The 21626-nt window shown below is 36.0% G+C and overlaps 7 protein-coding genes across 7 annotated transcripts; 4 read left to right on the top strand and 3 right to left on the bottom strand.

Annotated features, from left to right (window-relative positions):
• Positions 1-3082: 3082 nt before the first annotated feature.
• LOC112088865 lies at positions 3083-4213 on the bottom strand. Its single transcript, XM_024159200.1, has one exon. The coding sequence runs from the start codon at positions 4211-4213 to the stop codon at positions 3083-3085; it is 1131 nt and encodes a 376-aa protein (XP_024014968.1).
• A 1079-nt stretch (positions 4214-5292) lies between these two features.
• Positions 5293-6264, top strand: LOC18023675 (cysteine-rich repeat secretory protein 34). The gene is made up of 2 exons (XM_006406157.1): positions 5293-5628; positions 5824-6264. The coding sequence occupies exons 1-2, from the start codon at positions 5293-5295 to the stop codon at positions 6262-6264; spliced, it is 777 nt and encodes a 258-aa protein (XP_006406220.1).
• A 960-nt stretch (positions 6265-7224) lies between these two features.
• On the top strand, positions 7225-8698 carry LOC18023674 (putative cysteine-rich repeat secretory protein 37). Its single transcript, XM_006406156.1, has 2 exons — positions 7225-7557; positions 8246-8698. The coding sequence occupies exons 1-2, from the start codon at positions 7225-7227 to the stop codon at positions 8696-8698; spliced, it is 786 nt and encodes a 261-aa protein (XP_006406219.1).
• Positions 8699-9950: 1252 nt separating this feature from the next.
• Positions 9951-11241, top strand: LOC18023673 (putative cysteine-rich repeat secretory protein 37). The gene is made up of 2 exons (XM_006406155.1): positions 9951-10280; positions 10798-11241. Exons 1-2 carry the CDS (start codon positions 9951-9953, stop codon positions 11239-11241), a joined length of 774 nt encoding a protein of 257 aa, XP_006406218.1.
• Positions 11242-12522: 1281 nt separating this feature from the next.
• LOC18023672 (cysteine-rich repeat secretory protein 38) lies at positions 12523-14037 on the top strand. Its single transcript, XM_006406154.2, has 2 exons — positions 12523-12922; positions 13447-14037. Exons 1-2 carry the CDS (start codon positions 12587-12589, stop codon positions 13876-13878), a joined length of 768 nt encoding a protein of 255 aa, XP_006406217.1. The 5' UTR covers positions 12523-12586; the 3' UTR covers positions 13879-14037.
• Positions 14038-17100: 3063 nt separating this feature from the next.
• Positions 17101-17964, bottom strand: LOC112089010 (proline-rich receptor-like protein kinase PERK8). Its single transcript, XM_024159832.1, has one exon. The coding sequence runs from the start codon at positions 17818-17820 to the stop codon at positions 17275-17277; it is 546 nt and encodes a 181-aa protein (XP_024015600.1). The 5' UTR covers positions 17821-17964; the 3' UTR covers positions 17101-17274.
• Positions 17965-19658: 1694 nt separating this feature from the next.
• LOC18023671 lies at positions 19659-21100 on the bottom strand. The gene is made up of 5 exons (XM_024159198.1): positions 20916-21100; positions 20668-20819; positions 20215-20497; positions 19964-20133; positions 19659-19816 (listed from the first exon to the last, which is right to left on the bottom strand). The coding sequence occupies exons 1-5, from the start codon at positions 21098-21100 to the stop codon at positions 19659-19661; spliced, it is 948 nt and encodes a 315-aa protein (XP_024014966.1).
• Positions 21101-21626: the final 526 nt, after the last annotated feature.

The following is a 21626-nucleotide window of genomic DNA, read 5'->3' as shown; positions in this document are numbered from 1 at the left end:
AAAACCTAAAAGATCAAAAGTCAAAACTCATAAGTTATGCCACACATTGGCATCTCCTTATATAGATGTTTAGCTACTCCTAAACCTATTAGAATAAGGTAATTAGATAACTCCTAATTTCCTTTTCTTAGACCTAACTCTTTTAGGAAACATAACATAATGAATCTTCTAGAAACTTGCTCAACAAGCTTCTTCAAGCTTACTCCAACAATCTCCCCCTTAAACTTGAAATCTTCTTTAGTCACCTCCTTGACTCCAATGAGATCTCTCATCTCTTTAAACTTGGTTCTGCCAAGTGCTTTAGTCAGAATGTCAGCTTTCTGTTCTGTTCCCGGAACATGTTCAACCAGTATCTGCTCGTTCTCAACGCATTCTCTAATGAAGTGATACCTTCGGTGTATGTGCTTACTCCTACCGTGAAACACTGGATTTTTAGTCAAGGCTATAGCTGATTTATTATCAATCCGAACCACAGCCTTTTCACATCCTGATCCAATGACTTCCTCGAGTAACTCCTGCAACCATATCGCTTGCTTAGCTGCCTCTGTTGCAGCCATAAACTCCGCTTCACATGAAGATAGTGCAACAGTTTCTTGCTTCTGTGAGCACCATGTTATAGGACAGTTATTGATGTAGAAAATATGTCCCGAAGTGCTTTTCCCATCGTCTAAGTCAACATTATGACTACTGTCACTATATCCAACCAGACCAGATGCATTCGCTTCTATAAACTTCAAACCGTATCTTAAGGTTCCTCGGAGATACCTTAGGATTTGTTTTAATGCTATTCCATGGGATTCTTTTGGATTCTGCATATACCTGCTTAGCACTCCGACACAATACAAAAGATCAGGTCTTGTATGAAGCAGGTATCGAAGACATCCTATGTTCCTCCTGTATTTCTTTTTCATCGATGCTTCTTTCTTCAAGTGCCTTACTTAGATTTAAGCCCGCATCCATCGGTATATGCACAGCATTGCATTCGCTTAACCCATTTTCTTCAAGTATTCTCTTTGCATAAATTTCCTGGTTTAGTGTGATGCTATCTCCTTGTTGCATCACTTCTATCCCAAAGTAATATGTCAGTCTTCCCAAATCACTCATCTCAAAACGCTCTGCCATGCCCCGTTTGAACTCAAGAATTAATTTCAAAGAAGATCCTGTGACAAGTAAGTCGTCCACGTACACAGCTACAACAAGAAGTAAACCCTTTTCTTCTTTTCGGTATAAAGAGGGTTCTTTCGAACACTTGCTGAACTTCAACTCCCGAAGAATCTGATTGAGCTTGTTGTTCCAGGCTCTTGGTGCTTGCCTAAGTCCATAAAGAGCTTTGTGTAGCTTGTATACTTTGCCCTGACTTCCTTTAACTACAAATCCCTCAGGTTGATGCACATAAACTTCCTCCTTTAATTCGCCATGTAAAAACGCTGTTTTTACATCAAGATGATGTACTTCCATCTGTTCGAAGCGGCTAGTGCAATGATAAAACGAATGGTTTCAATTCGTGCTACGGGAGCAAATACTTCATCGAAGTCAATACCAAACCTCTGCACATAACCCTTTGCGACAAGCCTCGATTTGTATTTATTTATGCTCCCATCAGAGTTGTGTTTTATCTTAAACACCCACTTAAGTCCAATTGGTTTTGCTCCAACTGGAAGATCGACCAGGCTCCATGTTTTATTCTTATTGATCGAAGCTATCTCTTCTTCACATGCATCTCTCCAGACTTTTAACTCTTTTGCTTCATTGTAGTTCCAAGGTTCTTCGTCTATCGCAAGTAAAAGACGTTCCCCTTCAATTTATGCAAGGAGAACGAAGTCTCCTAGGTAACCTGGTTGTTTTCGTGCTCGCGATGAACGTCTAAGAACAGGTTGATCAGATTCATGTCCTACGGTTCCTTCAGTCTCATACTCGAGACTATCGCTAACATCGTTTTCTTCTTCATCATCGATGCTTTGATCATTCCCTGTTTCTTCTGTTTCATTCAATCTTTTATCCCCTGTTTCGCTGCTTCCTCCATCTCTTAGAGCAAGAGTAAATGTCCCTGCATCGTTATTAGCATGGGTTCCTGAATTATTCCACTTCCAGCCCTTTGTTTCGTCGAAAACAACATCACGGCTGACAATTATCCTTTTGCTCTTTGGTTCTAAAAGCCGATAAGCCTTTGACCCAGGCTCTGTTCCTAGATGAATCAGTTCTTGTGATCTATCATCTAGTTTCTTTAGGTGAGGAGTTGTTATTTTCGCATACCCAATACATCCGAAAACTTTTAAGTGTTCGATGTTAGGCTTCTTCCCTTTAAGCGCTTCATATGGAGTTTGCTTCAACAAAGTCTTTGTCCCTACTCTGTTTATGATATAGGTTACGTGTCTCACAGCTTCTCCCCACAAGAAATTTGGGATTTTCATATGTTTCATGATGCTTCTTGTCATCTCCATAAGTGTCTTGTTCCTCCTTTCCACTACTCCATTTTGTTGAGGGGAGTATGGGGCAGTTAGGTGTCTTTTGATGCCTGTATCTTCGCAAAAATCATGAAATTTTTGAGACACAAACTCGCCTCCTCTGTCAGTGCGTAGAGTTTGAATCTTCAGACCAGTTTCTTGCTCAACAATCTGTTTGAACTTCTTAAATCTGCTGAATGCTTCACTCTTTTCCTTTAGCAGAAGGGACCACATGTATCGCGAATAATCATTTATCAGCACAAAGATGTATCTATTTTGTGCTGCTGTAGCCGGTGTAATCGGTCCACAGAGGTCGCCGTGGATCAGTTCAAGTGCTTGCTTTGCTCGATATGAGGTTCCCTGTGGGAAAGTCTTCCTCGCTTGTTTACCGAGTAAACATGCAGAGCAGGTTTCCTCTTCAACTGCAATACTTGGTATACCTGTGACTAAATCATCTTTGATCATTGTCTTCAAGGTGTTTATACCAACATGTCCAAGCCTTGCATGCCATTTAGCTGAATCGCTTAAGGTTGTAATCTGCAGACACTTACTGTTTTCCACCTCCATTCGAACCTTGTAGAGCCGGTTTCTTGATCTTTGTGCTTTTACTAGTAACTTTCCATCACTCCCATAAAGTGTTAAGTAGTTCCCTTGCTATCACATCCGGATTCCGTAGCCTGCCCTAGACTGATTATATTACTTCTGAGATCCGGTATGAAATAGACGTCTGCAAGAATTTTCTTCTCACCATCCTTGCTTACAAACAGTATGGATCCTTTTCCCTTGATGTCGATACGAGAATCATCTCCAAAGCGCACCTTTCCCGTGACACTTTCGTCAATCTTTGAGAAATAACTTCGGTTACCTGTCATGTGATTGCTAGCCCCGTTATCAAGATACCACATGTTGTCTTCATCGGAAGTCATCGCAAATTTGTCTGGCCTCACGTTTTTCTCATTGAGAAATACTACTTCATGCATCATCAACTTCTCTCCTTCGTGTGTGTCATCATCATTGACCTCATCTTCCTTAGTCTCTTGAAGTTTCAGCAATCTATCAGGACAACTTGATGCATAGTGTCCCATCTTGTCACACCGATAACAAGTAACTTTAGACAAATCTCTTGCCTCATTGGTTCTGCCACGACCTCTTCCTCTGTTATAGAAGCGTCCTCCTCGACCTCTGCCTCTAGATTCGTTACTGTAGTTTCGGTTTGGTTGTGACTCTGTATTGGTGTACATCAATTTTCCCTGATCTTCTTGTGATTCCTCATCTTCTCCTTGAATTCTTTCTTCGTAGGCTTTCAAGCGCCCAGTAATATCCTCAAAACTGGTGGTGTTGAGGTCTAATACTTGCTCGAGTGAGGCCACTATATGTATGAACTTCTTCCGGGGTAGACTCTTAAGAAACTTTCTAACAAGTTTCGGCTCTTCAATGATTGTTCCCAATGCTGCCGATTTCGAACATATTTTGGATAGCTTTCCACTGAAATCGTCTATGGTCTCCGTGTCCTTCATCGTTATCTTGTCGAACTCAGCCATTAGAGTCTGTAGTCGAGCTTCTCGGACTCTTTCTGCTCCGACATGCTTTGCTTTAATGGCGTTCCACACTTTCTTAGCCGTATCGAGACCGCCGATTTGTAGAACAGCTGCTTCGGGTATTGATTGGAAGATCAGAGCCATAGCGATGTCATTTTTGTCTGCATCGTCTGACTCTGTTTCCACAATATCCCATACTTTGTGAACTCTGAGTAATATGCGCATCTTCATCGCCTATACGGTGTAGTTGGTTGAATTCAACATCGGACACTGGATTGTCGATGTACTCATCTCCTTCGGTTTTGTGATCGGTACGATATCTCCCATGTTTTTTCGAACTTAGTTTCTAGGTTTTGATCGATTGGTTTTAGTGGCTCTGCTACCAAATATTATCGAACTAGCTTTGAGATCAAGTTAATAAAACTCACTTTTATTAAACTTTAGGAAAACTCACTCAAAAACCTAAAAAATCAAAACTCAAAACTCATAAGTTATGCCACACATTGGCATCTCCTTATATAGATGTTTAACTACTCCTAAACCTATTAGAATAAGGTAATTAGATAACTCCTAATTTCTTTTTCTTAGACCTAACTCTTTTAGGAAACATAACATAAAGAATCTTCTAGAAACTTGCTCAACAAGCTTCTTTCAAGCTTACTCCAACAAAGAATTGTGTTGTTTCTAATTTTTAAAAAGATTTAAGTGCCAACAAGATAAATAAAAAGAAAAGATGTATTACGGACTTACGGTTTATGTATGTAAATAGGAGAAGGTTCTTGAGCATTTTCAACATATCAATCAAAGCAAATCGTTTTATTATCCTTCATCTCGAGCGTCAATTTTCTTTTAAAGTTATTCTTCAGTTCTCTTATTTGCTACAAATTTATGTTTTGCACAAATAAATTTAATATATGTGTTAATGAGAAACAACATTATATGGATAGATTTTAGTTTATTTACCCAAAACTACGTGATCAATACTATAATGTCATCATTCTTGTGCGATCCTTAATTGATAGAGACATAACTCAGACAATTTTTCGAGCTTTTGACCTTTTCATCGGCCCTCCCCATCCCTCGCCGTAATTACACAAGTCTCTCATGTCTGTTACAGACACACACACACAAAAGAAAAAAAAAAATATTTCTTCTACAAATTGTAATCATCAATCAACTTTTGTATAAGATTACCCGAAAAGAATATCGTTTTGAGATAATTAGTTAACCTATCTACTCACGAAGCCAATCATAGAAAGATCCCAGTCTGACAATCTCAACGCTTTAGTTATATATTTTTTTAAAAAACAATGTATTCTTCATATTTTCAATCCAAACGTCTTGTTTCTATCCATATATTGGCTATACAGCTCCTCCTTGTACGCAGCGTTTCATCCCTGAACCTTACCAATGCGTATCTGCACCACAAATGCTTTTTGAATCAAGGGAACTATAAGCCTGGAAGCAAGTACGAGAAAGACCTCAACTCCCTCATCAGTCACCTCTCTACCGGCAATTTTCCGGACGGTTTCGAACACATGTCTAATGAAGAGGCCCCTCCCAATTCCGTTAACGTCATAATCCAATGCCGAGGTGACTCCTACGGGTCCACCTGTCGTTCCTGCTTTGCCACCGCCGTTGCCGAGGTAATGTCACTTCAACATTATTAATTAGCCTTCACATATTTACCTATCGTGTGCGACCGTTATTATCTTTTAATCAGAATAGTAATTCATTATTTATTGTAAAACTTCTTAGGGAAAACAAAACATATCTCTTCATTGAAAAGTTAAATCTTCATTTACAATGAACCAACATAAATTGATATGTACGTATGACAGCTTCGTAGGAGATGTCCAAGAAATAAAGGGGCAACAATATGGTACGACCAATGTTTTCTCGATATTGGTACAATTAATTCCACCCCAAGGAAAATCGATTACCAGAATACATTCTCTATGCACAACCCAAACAACATGAAAGGGGATAAAGAGTCGTTCAACAAGAAGACGAGAGATTTCCTCTCCAGCCTGATTCTGAAAGCTGATAAGGCTGAAGCAAATAGCACCAACTTGTTATATTATGCGGCCGGAGAAATAAGCCTTGGTGCGAATAAATTGTATGCAATGGTGCAGTGCGCGAAAGACATAGCCCGTTGCAAGGATTGTTTGGAATGGAGTATCAGACAGCTTTCCAAGTGTTGCGATGGTAAACAAGGAGCGAGAGTTTTGGGTACGAGTTGTAATCTTAGGTATGAGATATATCCTTTTCTTAGGACTTAATTAAAAGACTGTTTCGAATCTTTTTATACTTTTATCTTTTTCTTCTCCTTTGGTGTGTCTTTCCCTTTTTTTTTTGTCAAGGTGCCTATGAATATGGTCCAAACACACAGTTATCCCTCTCCCACAGTTATCCCTCTCCCATTAACTTCATTGGATTTATTAATAAAGAGTTCTTCGATCTCTTCTCTCTCTTATTTTTAGATAATTTTTTCAATATATAACAAACTTAAGATGGTTATATGAAATGTTATAAAATAATTAACATTATCTTGCTCTTTTGCATGTGGCTGTGATCAATCATGCACAATGATAAGTCATAGTGATCTGCAACATAAATTTGAGTCGTTAAATTTTTCATGGGCGATTTAAAGTTATACGCATGATCGCTGCAATTTGTGATATAAAATCATTATAAAAAAAATGATCGCTGCAATTTGTGTTAAACTATTAGTTTTGCTATTGTTGTAACATGTTATTTTTTTTAATTTTAAATATGAATGTATAAATGAATGAGAAAATCTATGAGATTACACATTTAAAATGATAATATGTAATTTATGGTTACACTTTTAGTTTTGATATTGTTGTAACATAAATATGAGATCATAAACTTGTGAAATTATACTACTCTTGGACCCTCAAAACACGTTCACAGAGAGTGAAACATATGAACTTTGACTTCTTCTCCGTTCTCCCCATCCCTCGCCGAAAATACATAATCCCTCTGTCCTGTCTATTATCGAGAAGAAAAAAAAAAACTGAAATGATCAATCGAGTTTTCTATAAGATAACCAAAAAGAACATTGTCTGAGATAATAGCTACTAATGAAACCAACAAGATAAAAAATCCCTCTGAGTCTCATATATAAACATACCATTCTCCAAGCTTCATTTGTTAAACAAAAATAAAACACCCCCCACCATCTGGATAAAAAGGAGTCAAAATCTAAAACAATGTACATGTACTCGTCATATCCTGTCTCCAAACGCCTAATTTCTGTCTATATTTTAGCTATACAACTCCTATTCGTACGCAGCGTCTCGTCCATGAACCTTACCAATGCGTACTTGCACCACAATTGCCTAGTACGTGAAGGGAGTTATAAGCCTGGAAGCAAGTACGAAGGTAACCTCAACCATCTCATCGAAGTAATCTCTAACCGTAAATTTAATTACGGTAACATATTAATGTCTTATGGTGAGGCTCCCAATTCTGTCACAATCTTATTCCAGTGCCGTGGCGACTCCTACGGGCCCAATTGCCGCTCCTGCTATGCTACCGCCATTGCTGGGGTAATGTCATTTCAACATCATCAATTAGCCGTCACATTTTTACAAATTGCATAATGGTTGACCAAAAAAACATTTTAAGATCGTAACAAATTTTGATTTATATATAGCATTCGAAAGTAATATAACTGGTAGAGATCATATAAATCATATTTCAAAACAGAATTTGTGTTTCAGTTATTCTAATAATATTTTTTACCAGAAAAGAAATCTAAAATTAACAGCCTTCGTACTCAAAGAAATGATCATAATTTCAAACCAAAATAAATTAAAGAAAAGACCCAAAAAAATCAATGATATATAAATAATCTCCTAGTACAAATAGAGAAAGAGAGAAAAATGAATTATTAGGTTTCACACAATATATACAAACGTTTCTCCCGGGTCGTAGGTTCTTTCTGGTTTCATGAAATAAAAAAGTTTGGATTTAATCAATTTGCTATCGTTTTTGGATAAATTTACCATCGTTTTTTAGATAAATTTACCATCGTTTTTTTTTTAATTTACCATCTTTTTTTATTATACGTTGATTTTATTTTACTAAATGGTTATATATAAGGAAAATCTAGAAAACATTATATATCTCTACTTTCTTAATCACTTTAGTAAAAAAAATTAGGAAAGTTAAATCCACATATTTGCATTGAAACTGAAACAAACCATATATCATATATGCATGTATTTATGACAGTTTCGTAGGAGGTGTCCAAGAAACAAAGCGGCAATAATATGGTACGACCAATGTTTTCTGGATGTTGGTACGATCGAAACCCCATCCTCAGCGATCGATTACAAGAATACGTTCTCTATGTATAATCCAAACAACGTGAATGGGGATACACAGTCGTTCAACAGGATGACAAGGGAGTTCCTCAACGAACTTATGCTGAAAGCCATTATACCAGACGGTATCAACTTGGTAAATTATGCTGCGGGGGACAAAAGGCTTGGGGCAAAGAGATTGTATGCAATGGTGCAGTGTGCGAAAACCCCTGTGGAATGTAAGGTTTGTTTGGAATCGAGTATCAAAGAGCTTTTCAAATGCTGCGGTGGTAAACAAGGAGCAAGATTGTATTTGGGTAGGAGCTGTAATGTTAGGTATGAGCTATATCCTTTTCTTAGGGCTGAAAATACTGTCGGATGAAGATGTAGAACATATTCTCCTGACAACTTTTCAATGACCTTTAACCTTTTTTTGTTTTGTTTTCTACTTTGCTTCCTTTTTTGTTTGTTTGGGCCCTAGCCATACCCATGAATAGGGTACAATATATTGATTTTAGTTGTACGCTATACGCTGATACACATGAATAAACATCCGTTACAAACCCCCCCCTTTCACAGTAAACCATTACCTAATGTCCAATATTCCCTCTTAATATTCCCGGGGAGACGCACTACAAGAAAATGTTAACAGATTTTTCTGATGACCCAAGTCGTTGATGTTTTTTTCAACGAATATCTCACAAAATTCCGTTTAAAATTAATTTAGTTGGATACACGTCACAAAATTTCAACAAATATAGCTCAAATCGCTGTAATACAAATCTGAAATGATCTCTAAATGGATTAAGGAAGAGTGATACTGAAATGACTAATTCTACATGGATCGAGGAAGAGGTGATGCTGAAATGATTAATTCTACATGGATCAATAAGAGATGAACCATAACAAACTCAAAATAAGAATTGTTGAAGCCACGGAAATTAGACGAGAGAATAACTCCTTGCCTATCACTTAATGTACGTAGATGCACATCCGTGGTTTCTAATTCTATACTTCCAATTTTTTTTTTTTTTTGCTAAACTATTTTCTAAATTCTCTTAAGTTATATATGGATCATGTGTGTAATTAGGAGCTTCTTGAGCATCTGCGACATATCATTCCAACCAAAATTAATAATAATGATCTTAATTATCCTCCATCATCTCAAGTGTCATTTTTCTATAAATTTTGTTCTTCAAATATCCTTTTTCTTGGACAAGAAATCTTATTTGTGGTATTATTGATATATGTTAATACGAAACAAAAAAAGGATAGTTTAGAATTTTAAACAAAAACTTAAAAGTTTGATATTTTAGACAATATCCCGATTTTTAATCAATAACTACGTATCAATGCTATATGCATGCCTTCATATTTTTGGTCAACTATATTTTTATTCTTGTGCGATCCTTAAAGAATTTACTCAAACAAACCTTCGAACTTTGACTTTTTCCATATGCCATCCTAATCCCTAGCCGAAAATACAAAACTCCTCTCTCTTGTCTATTACAGACCAAAGAAAAAAAAGACACTTCTGCAAACAAAAATGATCAAATCCAGTTTTGTATAAGGCAGCCAAAAAGAAACATCGTTTTGAGACAACTAGTTAATCTCGTTACTAAAAGAAGCCAATCATGTACTCTTCATATTTTCTATCCAAGCGCCTCGTTTCTATCCATATGTTGGCTATACAGCTCCTCCTCATACGCAGTGTTTCATCCCTGAATCTTACCAATGCGTATCTCAACCACAAATGTCGCGTCAGTGAAGGGAAATACCAGTCGGGAAGTAAATATGAGGAAAACCTAAACTATCTCATCAAAACCGTCTCTATTAATTTGCAGAATGGTTTCGAGCACATATCTTATGGTGAGGCTCCCAATACAGTTGCCTTCATATTCCAATGCCGAGGCGACTCCTATGGGTCCAAGTGTCGTTCATGCTATGCCACCGCTGTGGCCGGGGTAATGTCACTTCAACATTATTAATTAGCCATCGTATATTTACATACACTGGATGGCTAAGAAAACACTTAATATTGTGATTCTACTTGTTATAATTTAGAATAGTATAAACTAGATAACTATAATAAATGTTATGTTATGTGATTTCAAACAAACGTGAGTTAGTTTGATGAGAACAATATTGTAATATATATTTGAAAAGCTTCAACTAAAATCACTTACATATAGTTACATATATATATGAACTTATGCATAATCTATTAATTTGGATTTTTAAACTCATTGAGAAAGAAGTTGTTATTTTTCCCCAAAACTAAATTTGATCAAGGCCTTCTTCAAGTAAATTGTGTGGTTCTGCTTCCTTTACGGTGGCATACATGACTGATTCTATGTATAAATTGGCCTATATGGTAAAATATGTATATATGCATCTACTTATAAATATAACACTACATAAATAGAGTACTAATTGGTAAGTTGTAATGATACATAAACTATATATGTTTGCCTGTGACAGCTACGTAGGAGATGTGAGAGAAACAAAGGGGGAATAATATGGTACGACCAATGTTTTCTCGATGTTAGTACGAGCGATCAACGAGCTCCAAGGAAGATCGATTACGAGAATAGGTTCTCTTTGCACAACCCAAACAACATAAACGGCGAGACAAAGTTGTTCAACAAGAAGACGGAGGATTTTCTCTACAACTTGATCCCGAAAGCCACCCGTTCAGCAGGGGAAGGAAACGAACCTATATATTATGCGGCGGGGGAGGAGAGGCTAGGGACGAAGAAACTGTATGCAATGGTGCAGTGTGCGAAAGACATAGCCTTATGTAAAGATTGTTTGGAATTGATTATCAGGGAGCTTTCCAAGTGCTGCCAAGGTAAACAAGGAGGGAGAGTTTTGAGTACGACCTGTAATTTGAGGTATGAGTTATACCCTTTTATTAGCACCTAAAGCATGTTTGATGGCGATGCTCAAGACATTCTCCTGACAATTATGTGACTTATGTCATATGGATAACTAAGGTACAAGATTTGTTATTCTTCACCCTTTAATTTGGTTATTAATATATAGGGAGACAATAGCTTTTGTTTCCTCTCTTTTCTATAATTTTTGGATATTCTTTTAACGAATCTAAGAAGTTTTATAAACTGATATACAAAAAAATCAGCATTCACCTCGCATTGTCAATATTAACCACCTCGGGTTGAGGTCTGAATAAAACATATTCTCAGACAAATGTAATTATAAACCGGAAAGTGGGGATTCTGTTTAACAAATGTTGGGTTAACCACATATTAAGCAAAGTAAAGACCACAAGTTTTATTTAAGGTAAGTCTTTCAGATGAAGAACGTAATCGCGAAGAGCAAGAATTAAGGGAGTCGGTGGAACATAAGAAGATTTAGTGTTGCATTGGTAACAAATTCAAACAATTCCCTTAGAAGGATTTCTGAGCTTCCCATTCTACACAACTCAGAAATCAAGCGACAGAGAAAGTTTGAAGGTACGTTCTATAAAGATCTTGAGAAGGAGGACTAATCTAGTGGTTTGCTGGTCTAGAGGCTTTGGAAGCTAGCTTGGCTAAGATAAAGTAGGTATTTGTGGCTAATTGATGTCACCAAATTTTTTTTCTTTTTTATATATTACTTTCGATTATTCCATCAAAAGTTGTACTGTTTTCGCTTTAATGGTTAAATGGTCTTTTGCGTTCTTAGTTGAATAGTTATCCCATTTTTTTACTATAAACATGTTTGATTATTTGTCACTGATGCATGCTTAAGAATTCGTCATTGTCGAAGTTTTTTTTTTACCATAAACACGTTTAATTCTTTGTCATTGATGTCATTAATTTTAGGTCGGCACCGTACGTATCGTGGATCTGAAGAGTTTCACTCAGTCAAATCTTTGAACGTTGACGTTTTCGTGGCCGCATGTATCAAGTCTCCCAACTCCCTCTTTTCCCTTAGGGATATTACAAAAACAAAAATGCTGTTTTGACAATTTTGTTTTATCTAGAATCTAATGGAGCCAATCAGCTAAATTGACTTTCGTTTTCTTTTTTTTTCAAAAGGAACATTCAATCTTTGAAAATGCCCAAGTCCCAATCGTACAAAACTGAACACTTCAACTATTCTAATAATTATTATATAAATAAATAGATAAAAAAAAAACAAAAAAAAAAACTTAATACCACGCAAACTCCAAAATCGTCCAGCCACTATATATAATCATCCCAACCTCAACACTTTTTCCATCAAAGAAACTCTCCCAAAAGAAAACTATTATAAATCCTAAACAATGTCTCCATCCTCCCCACTAAAAGGCATCGTTTCAGTCTCTGTATTGGCCTTAGCCATACAACTTCTCTTTATACAAAGCGTTTCGTCCCAAAGCCAAAACAATGCGTTTCTATACCACAAGTGCTCTGACATTGAAGGGAACTTCACGTCGAAGAGTCCGTACGAGTCAAACCTCGACAGTCTCTTTCGTCGTATCTCTTACAGAGTTCCATCCTCCGGTTTCGCCGCCTCCTCCGCTGGTAATAGTCCAGACAACGTCAACGGATTGGCCCTTTGCCGCGGCGATGCCTCTTCCTCTGACTGTGGCTCCTGTCTCGCGACCGCCATCCCTGAGGTAACCTTAAGATCTTTACATATTAATTACACATATAAGTTTTGGTTACATCTCAAAGACCTATAGAAACCGCATAAGATCATAAGCATTGACGTACAACCAAACAGAAAAAAAACCGTAATAACAAAGTCGTTTATCAGTGTTATTTTACATTTCCATGCTATTATTTATTAATATTTAAATTATAGAATACAATTTGTTAATTAAAGATTGTCCATATCGACAAAACGAGTCATTTTACACATTTCTCACAAAACACATTTTAGACATTACCCGTTATATTAAATATACCAATATTGTATACCAATAATTAAGTGATGATGATTTGAAATCTAAAATTTATTAACTTTGATAAAAAGGATAAAATATGGTTCAAATGTTATATTGAAAGCTACAAATAAAAGAACCCTTACTATGTAACAAAACAAGTAATAGACAAAAAATCAATTCTTAAAAATTGGAAAAGGAAAAATATTTTATGATCGAGTTTGAGGATTTTTCTTGATGTTGGTGTTATGTGACAGTTACGTCAGAGATGTCCCAACAACAAAGCAGGGATAATATGGTACGACAACTGTCTAGTCAAGTATTCCTCAACCAATTTCTTCGGAAAGATCGATTACGAGAACAGATTCTATTTGTACAACGTCAACAACGTGAGCGATCCTGCATCCTTTAACACGCAGACAAAGGCTCTATTAACTGAGCTAACGCAGAAAGCGACTACTGGAGACAACCAGAAGCTGTTTGCGACAGGGGAGAAGAATCTGGAGAAGAAGAAGCTATACGGACTGGTGCAGTGTACAAGGGACTTGAGGAGAGAGAGTTGCAAGGCGTGTTTGGATGGGATTATTGGGGAGCTTCCTAATTGCTGCGACGGTAAAGAAGGAGGGAGAGTTGTAGGTGGGAGTTGTAACTTTCGGTATGAAATTTACCCTTTTGTTAAGATTGCTTGATTAGAGGTCCAAAATAAAAGTGTTCCTGAGCCAAACGTACTGTCTTAATTTATTATTGAAGCTAATGGGATATGTATAGAAATGTATTATGTTTTGCTGTTTAACAATGTGTTGAGCCAATAAAATGTAAGTCTCTTCTTAGTATATATATATACTGAAGCCTTCTTCCAACGTTTGTAGATGTAATAGTATACATGTAAAGTTATACTCTATTGGTGTTTAATGTAATGGTTTCAACCCACAGAATTTAATAGCTTTTAGAAGTGATGACTTAAAAGCAAACACTATATAGTCTTGATAAGACAGCAAAGGCTGAAATGTTTAACCGTTTCTAATGATATCTATATATTTGTTCGAAATATGATAGACAACTTAATTTTCTTAATTTTTTTACCAATCATTAGTAGATGGGAAAACGAAAAAAAAAAAAAAATCTTTTCTGTTTGCTTTCGAAAAGATATTTCATAGAACCCCATGTATATTGTGTGTTAAAAAAAAAAAGACGCCAAAGAAATGTATCGTGTAATAAAATATGACCGAAGTACCATCTATTTTTTAAGAAGGAGAAGAAGTCATCTGGGTTTTATATGTTTACTTTTTCTTATAGCGTAACAAATTGACTTATGTTAGTCTATAAAATATAATGTAAATTTAATTAAAATATAAGAGAATATTATGAGATGCTGATTGGTTTTTGACTAAATAATTCAAACATCAACGGATAACCAGCAGAAGATATTGGTCACATGTGCTCTGCTGAGTCAATTTGATGAGGACAGGTCAACGAAGGTGGTGAACCACATTGCTCCTTTTTTTCTTTAAGTGGGCACATTGCTCCATTTCTTTCTCCTAATCCTTTGTTTTTGCGTAAGCGACGTCCACCATCACCGGTTCCAATCATACGCAAAATATCTTGAAAAAAAAATATTCAATTTTTTCATATCAAAATAATACACTGAGAAAAAAAAAGTATAGTTACGAATTCTGAAACTCTATAATATCAACACACACACAAAATAAAATATAAAAGTAACCACATTAAGTAAATAGAATTCTATCGAAATTTTGGACTTATGTTCATGATTTTCATATAAGGTAAATGTCGTCTAAAGGATTTCTCATTAAGATATACTCAAGTAAACTATAAAAGTTTGTATAGTTATGCATTATTGGTCAAATCAAAGGTAAAAGCCAATAGTCATGTTTGACTGTCTGTATAATGTATACTACATAGTTTGACTTGATAACTATATAATTATGTTCAATGATAAGGTTGCTGGCACTCCACGAGTCCGGAGTATAGAGATCGGTCCTTATCAATAATGTGGATCTTTTTAAGTAAGCATAAGATCATTGAATTTAAAATATAACTATTCGTTCTCCAGAACTAGATATGCTTTAATAGTTTAGAGAATCCATTAGTTTGGGTTATAATGAATTAATGACTTTAATGGTTTAATTCGTTCCAAAGATACAGGTAGAGCGATCATGAGTTTTTCGGAAAACGATGGTGCATGGAAGTATGGAACTTGACAGCCCTAACCACTTCTTTGTTTTGGTTTTAACCCCTAACAAATTTTTAACAAAATCAGTTTTTTTTTCTTTTTGTCATCAACAAAATCAGTTTTGACGATATATTTTTGCTGAAAAGTTTGGGCCAGGGATTACATATTACTTAGTGATGTTGAAGAACGGGTTTCAAATATGAGAACTATTTTTTGGAAATACATTGATTGAAAATTCTTCTAAGCCCAAACCACATGAATACTTGTATCATTACCTATTCCACTTGATGAGGAATTATGTAATAAGGGTCAGCCCAAATATTTGTAAGACGATTCAGCGTCACAAATGTTGTTCAATTTAAAGGTTACCAATTCCAACAATGAAAAATGTTGTACTAAATCAAGTGAAAGTGGACTAGTGGTTCCTACTTGATGAGAAGTTGTCTTGTTGGTCTATGTCAATGATCGATTCTCATTAAGTGTGGAATTATCAAACAATTCTCATTTGCTTAGTCGAAATAGTGTTGTATTCAGATATATTAAAAAAATCGGTAAATAAGCTACTTGATGTTTACATTCACCTTAAAGGAAATACCGAAATAGTATGGCAGTAAAAACTCGGATTATCCTGCAGTTATAGAAAAATGGTGTCACATTAAAAACATTAACTAGTTAAAACATTGTTGTGTGGTTTACTTTTCTGCAGCTCTGCTGTCGTTTTGTAACCTTCTATCGTGGAGTTCACTTAATAATAGTGATCACAAAGTTTCCCACATTAATCACATATTCAAATACATTAGGTGCGTTTCAAGGTAAACGGTTAAATCAAGTTTTGATTTGGGACATATAGTAAAGCCCATGATAAAAAAAAAACAAATTCTTTGACGTTGAACAGGCCCATATTAAAACATTTAAAACTAATTAGCATTTAATACAAAAAAGTCTCATAAATGTTGCTTCAGTTACCAAAAAATGTTGGTTCATCAAGTAAAAGCTCCAGACTCCAGAGACACTCTTGTAAAACAGTTAATGCACCAACAGCTCAACCAGAGGTCTCCTTCTGATACTAATAGTAATAAATAACATTTCTAAGAATTCAGGTTTCATATATGCAAATTTAAAGAATCTCTTTGGTGTCATATAACAAATAAATAAATGTTAAAGTGTTTTTTTTTTTTTTTTGACCTCAAATGTTAAAAGTGTTTAAATAACACCCAGTTTACTATCAATAAAATATGGGAAGGAAACAACAGGAATGATAAAGTAAAGCAAAAAATGAAAAAGGGTACGGAACAAAAGACTAGAATTTTGCAAAGATGAAGTGGTCAAAATTAGTCAGACAAAATCCATGGGATTCTTAACCCATTGACCCACCTCTTGTCTCTTGACCCCTCCTAACTCTGTGTTTTCACAGTTACATTTGAATTATTTCAATGTTAATAATGTAATATCCAAAAAGTAATTATATAGTTTACCAGCCAAAAAGGAGATTTGACTGGTGACCGCTAAGACAATGATACTCTCTCTTTTAAGTAAGGCCTTTAATTAACTTAGAAGCTAAAACAAACAAATACTTAACTAAAAAAACAACATTATTTCTTTGTCATAAATCCTATGATAAAGATTGATTGACAACTCACTCCCCATGGGATAACTGGAAATTAGTAAGACAAAATATGTGTGTTAACATTCGATCGGATCTTTCTTCCTATATGGTGAACATCACATAAAGCCTCATGAAAATCAGAATAGAAGTTTCAACTTGATTTAAAGATTGACGATTAGAAAATTTGATCTAATTAGAAGAAGAATAAAAACAAACGAATCAAGATCAAGAACAAGAAAGTGATGAGAACAAAAAATGGCGGAATTTACAAAGGTATAGTCAAGTTTAGTCATTGACCAGCTTAGCATGCAAAGGAGCGGGAGTGTTGACGACGGAGCTCGGCGGATTTAATGGCGGAGATGCCGACACCGTCGCTGGAGGCGGCGGCGCGATTGTTGTCTGCAGTGTAGGCGGAGGCGGTGCGGTGGTTGTATCAAAATCCGGCGGAGGAGGTGAAAATTGCGGCGGAGGATTCGGATTAGGCGTAGAAGGAGGCGGAGGCGGGTTCGGGTTCACGATCGGCGCCGGCGGATTTGGGAGAATTGGAACAGACGGGTTTGGTGATGATGAATCTGATGGAGTTGGTGGGGAAGATCCAAGAACAGGCGGGTTCGGGTTTGGATTCGGGTTTGGATCAGGAAACGGAGTTATAAAAGGGGAAGTGGAGGAAGAGGAAGAAGAAGAAGAATCGGCGGAAGGTGGGCAATAGTCGCCGGAGCAGTGGTGGGAATGTCGACGGAGGATACCGAAGCCAACGACGAGACCAATGACGACGACGACGGTGACGATGAAAATGAAAATCTTGGTGGCTTTTCCGACATAGCAGAGCATTGTCGCTCGGCGTTGTCTGTGAGGTTTGGATATTCAGAGAATCAGAGGATCGGAACAACAAAAATTCTCCGACTTTTTGGCTGTTTTGTTTTTTGGGGTTTTTTTAAAAAAAGAAAAAAATTGTGAGTGAATTAGAAGATTACAGATGAGATGGGATTCGGATCTATCTTTCGTCTTCTTTATTTTCACAGTGATTTTTGTTTTGTTTTTAGTTATTTAACTTATTTTCTTTTTAGCTTTAAGAGATTATTGATTTTTTTTTTTTTTTTTACTCGGTTGAAGTGAGGGGTAATGAGACATGCCGATGGTGGGAATAAAAAGCTAGGATGGCCACGTGAAAGGCAACATCGGCACGTAAATTATTAAAATTTATTGTACCTTAGTTTTTTTTTCTTATTAACCAATATTCAATCTCAAAATTTCCTCGTTACCTACAACAACAACAAAAAATAGTTCCTCGTCACATATTTAATATATATTTTTACGATAAGGTTGTATGATCCGAAGTCCGAACTCGATATCGTATTGTAGAATACGAGTTTGAAAATTGTTTCGCAAGAATCAGGCCAACATCTTTACATTTTACCCAAAAAAAAAAAAAAAGAATCAGGCCAACGCAACCAGATAACAAAGATCATCTAATCCAACTGAAAAGTCAACTGTTTTTTTTTACTGGGCCGAACCCTTGTCCTATTTTACTCCTTTTATGGAGTCGTTTAATACATCAAATCGTGTATGTATGTATACTTTGTAAAATGCTCGTTTAATTTGCAATTAGCAGAATTATTTCCAATTTTTCGTGGTTGCAGATAAATTCTTATATATGAGTTAACTGCACAAAATTGAGATTAAAAGAATCAAATGTTATGCTTCTTTAATTTATTTTAACGTTTTCTATTAATTGTTTAGCAGGCTGACTTTTCTAAACTCAGTTTTTCAAGTCAACTCATATTTGAGAATTCAATCTGACGATATTGAGAAATAAATCTACCAATTATAAATATTTGAGGAATTAAATAAACATTCGTCCCTTCTGCTTCATTTCTGCTCTGCACAAATTCTCTTGGCTTTGAGATAAGAAAGAAATATAAAGCTATAGTATCCTAATTGAAATGTATTTGAAAATGGCTCATTAATAGGAAGCGTTTTGTTTCTCTTAGTTTGAAAATGTCTCTTTTTCTAGTATCAACCTTTTAAGGCTGGCTACTACTAAGCGTAAGAGAGATTAGAAGACTGGTCCTATTACGAGCGTACTAGCAAGAAAGTTCCTAGACCTAATCCTAACAAAAGGGGAAAACGACTTACCCTATCAATAAAGTATAATGTAGATAATAAGCATCAGATCAATATCATCAAAACTGAACCCTACCAAGAAAGCTCCAAGACCTGATCCTAACGAGAGGGGAAGGCAGATTCCCTAGTGGTGGAGAAGCACCACCGGAGACATGTTGTGAGTCATCCAAAAAGAATCATTGGAGTTGCCCAAAAAGATCAATATTGTGATGATTGATGTGCTTCGAAACCAAATCTGTAGAATGGCCAAGGGAAGGATATAATTTAGTAATGCAATAGGAGAAAGCTCAGATTCTAATCATTTGAACAAAACTTTGAAAATGTGTCGACATAGCTTACTTCAATATCTTCAGCAATCACAAAATGAATTTATTAAGCAAATTTCGCAACTTGTCCCACCTCAAACTGAACCGAGTTCCTCAACTGATTTTTTTTTCTCCAATAAAGTCATTAAAGAAAAAAGACATTTCAGTGCATAAGGAAAACCTGATAAAAGTGAATCACTTGAGAGTAAAAACAAAGGTGACTGACGGAAGTGGGAGAGCTTAAGAGGTAGGTGAGTAGTTAGTTGCAGAAACAACATCAAATTCGATCTCTAAACTCAAAGTGTCTACCTCGTCCATATAATCCTCCCGAAGCTTAGCCACTGACACAATTTTGTCGCAACCACAGCCTGAGTTTGATCCATCGTGCCAGGAATTAACTGCAAAAAAAAGTAGAGTATCTTTGAGCTTCCATGTTATTATACTCAAGGGAGCAAACTGAATATCACAATCTCTAGAGAGAGTTATATCTCATCTCATCAATATTGGTGTTAACTTAAGAAAGCTAAGACAGTAAGTTCACATACATTTCTCTGTGATGTGATCGTCTCCAAATGGATCTAGAACTCGGAGATGACCTCGCGTGTAAATCCTCTCATCCTTTATTAATCTTTCGTTGTAGGCTAGATGCAGACAAATGGATATCCATTTGTCATCTGATGATGTAGAGAAGCACTTGGGATACAACTTTAATACCCTAGAGAACATATATCATGCACATGTTATAAAACTCATACACATGCGCGCACACACACATAGGGATATTATATGAACTCACCATGTCTTTCCTCCCACAGAAAAATTATTAGATACGTAAACTTTATCTCTCAGCGTTGTGAAATGCTTGACACTCCAGGAGAATTTGGGAAAATGGAGCTTATCATTAAAAGAGACTACTTCCCAGTTGGTAAGGGGATAATCAAGCATCACATCAACACCAAATTCGCATTGATCTTCATCAAAGATGTATCCATTTTTAGGATCATTGAATATCTCAACCGGAAGCATTTGAGAAACTCCCCAAACTTTCTTCAATGCATTAAACCGCTTTACTTCTGTATCTGTAAGGATCGAGTGTTAGTGTGTGTGTGCGTGTACTATAAATCTATATATGGCAAATTAATGTAGATGTAGTAACAAGAAAGGGATTTACTGATATAGTTGACTAATTATATGCGAAATATATGAAGTGGACACTAGATAGAATTAATAGGAAATTGTACATACGTACCTTGAAAACAAAAGTATTTGTTTACTTTCTTGTTATAGACAAAGAAGGTGAGATATGCTAACGCCTCAGTTGTGCTGTCTATTTCAACGAACATCGAAATAAATCCACTTCCATTGTCCTTTTCATTCCCTTTTGGATATATAATCAATCTCCTAAATTTTTGCAAAAACAAGTTGCTTTCTATTCGTAAACATATCTAAGGTAATGGTTAAGATAAATCACCAATGAATATTAATTAAGTAAAGTACCAGTTGTAGTCATCTACTAAGAAACGACGAGATTGGTATTTTTCACCGATGAGCTGTGCGAGATTCTGGATTTTGAGTGAATACGAAGAATGAGGACGTTCTGACCAGAAGTTCTGCGAAGTTGTAGCATCTAATGCGAAGGAACACAACGACGATGCATCATCATCCGAAACCGTAACGACCATCCTTGCTGATCAAACCAACAAAAAACAACCAAGATATTGATTGTTAATAGTTATAATTATAAGGAGATAACAGCGGAAACATTCTATACGAGTGTTCAACCAAATAGAGAAAGAAAAAAAAGAACAAGAGAAACGAAAACGATTTGAGAGAAGTAATACAAACCTGAAGCGGTGAGAGAGACAGAGAACCAGAATCAAAAAGACAATCGAGACCTCTTAACTGTTAACAAGTAAACCCTAACCCTAGAAGTATACCTTCAGACTCTAACGCTTCCTCTTCTCGACGACTTTGACCTATCGGTAGAAATTCTCTCTGTTGTTTCTAATTGGGTAGATCAGTTTCCATTGATGTATTGGGCCAAAACCCACAAAAGAACATGGGAGAATGGTGGGCTGGCTGTAATTGTTTTTTTTCTTTCATTAAAATAGATTTCTTTGCAACCAAACCAATGACCATATTCAGAAAACATCATCAAGGTTAATTCCTTCTTCGTATGAGTATCGTATGTGCATTCGGCTCTTAATT

The sequence above is a fragment of the Eutrema salsugineum genome, unplaced genomic scaffold (genome assembly GCF_000478725.1).
Source record: "Eutrema salsugineum unplaced genomic scaffold, Eutsalg1_0 scaffold_13, whole genome shotgun sequence".
Classification (NCBI taxonomy): Eukaryota; Viridiplantae; Streptophyta; class Magnoliopsida; order Brassicales; family Brassicaceae; genus Eutrema; species Eutrema salsugineum.
Note: the sequence above shows the minus strand (reverse complement) of the source record. Positions and strands in the feature narration are given on the sequence as shown.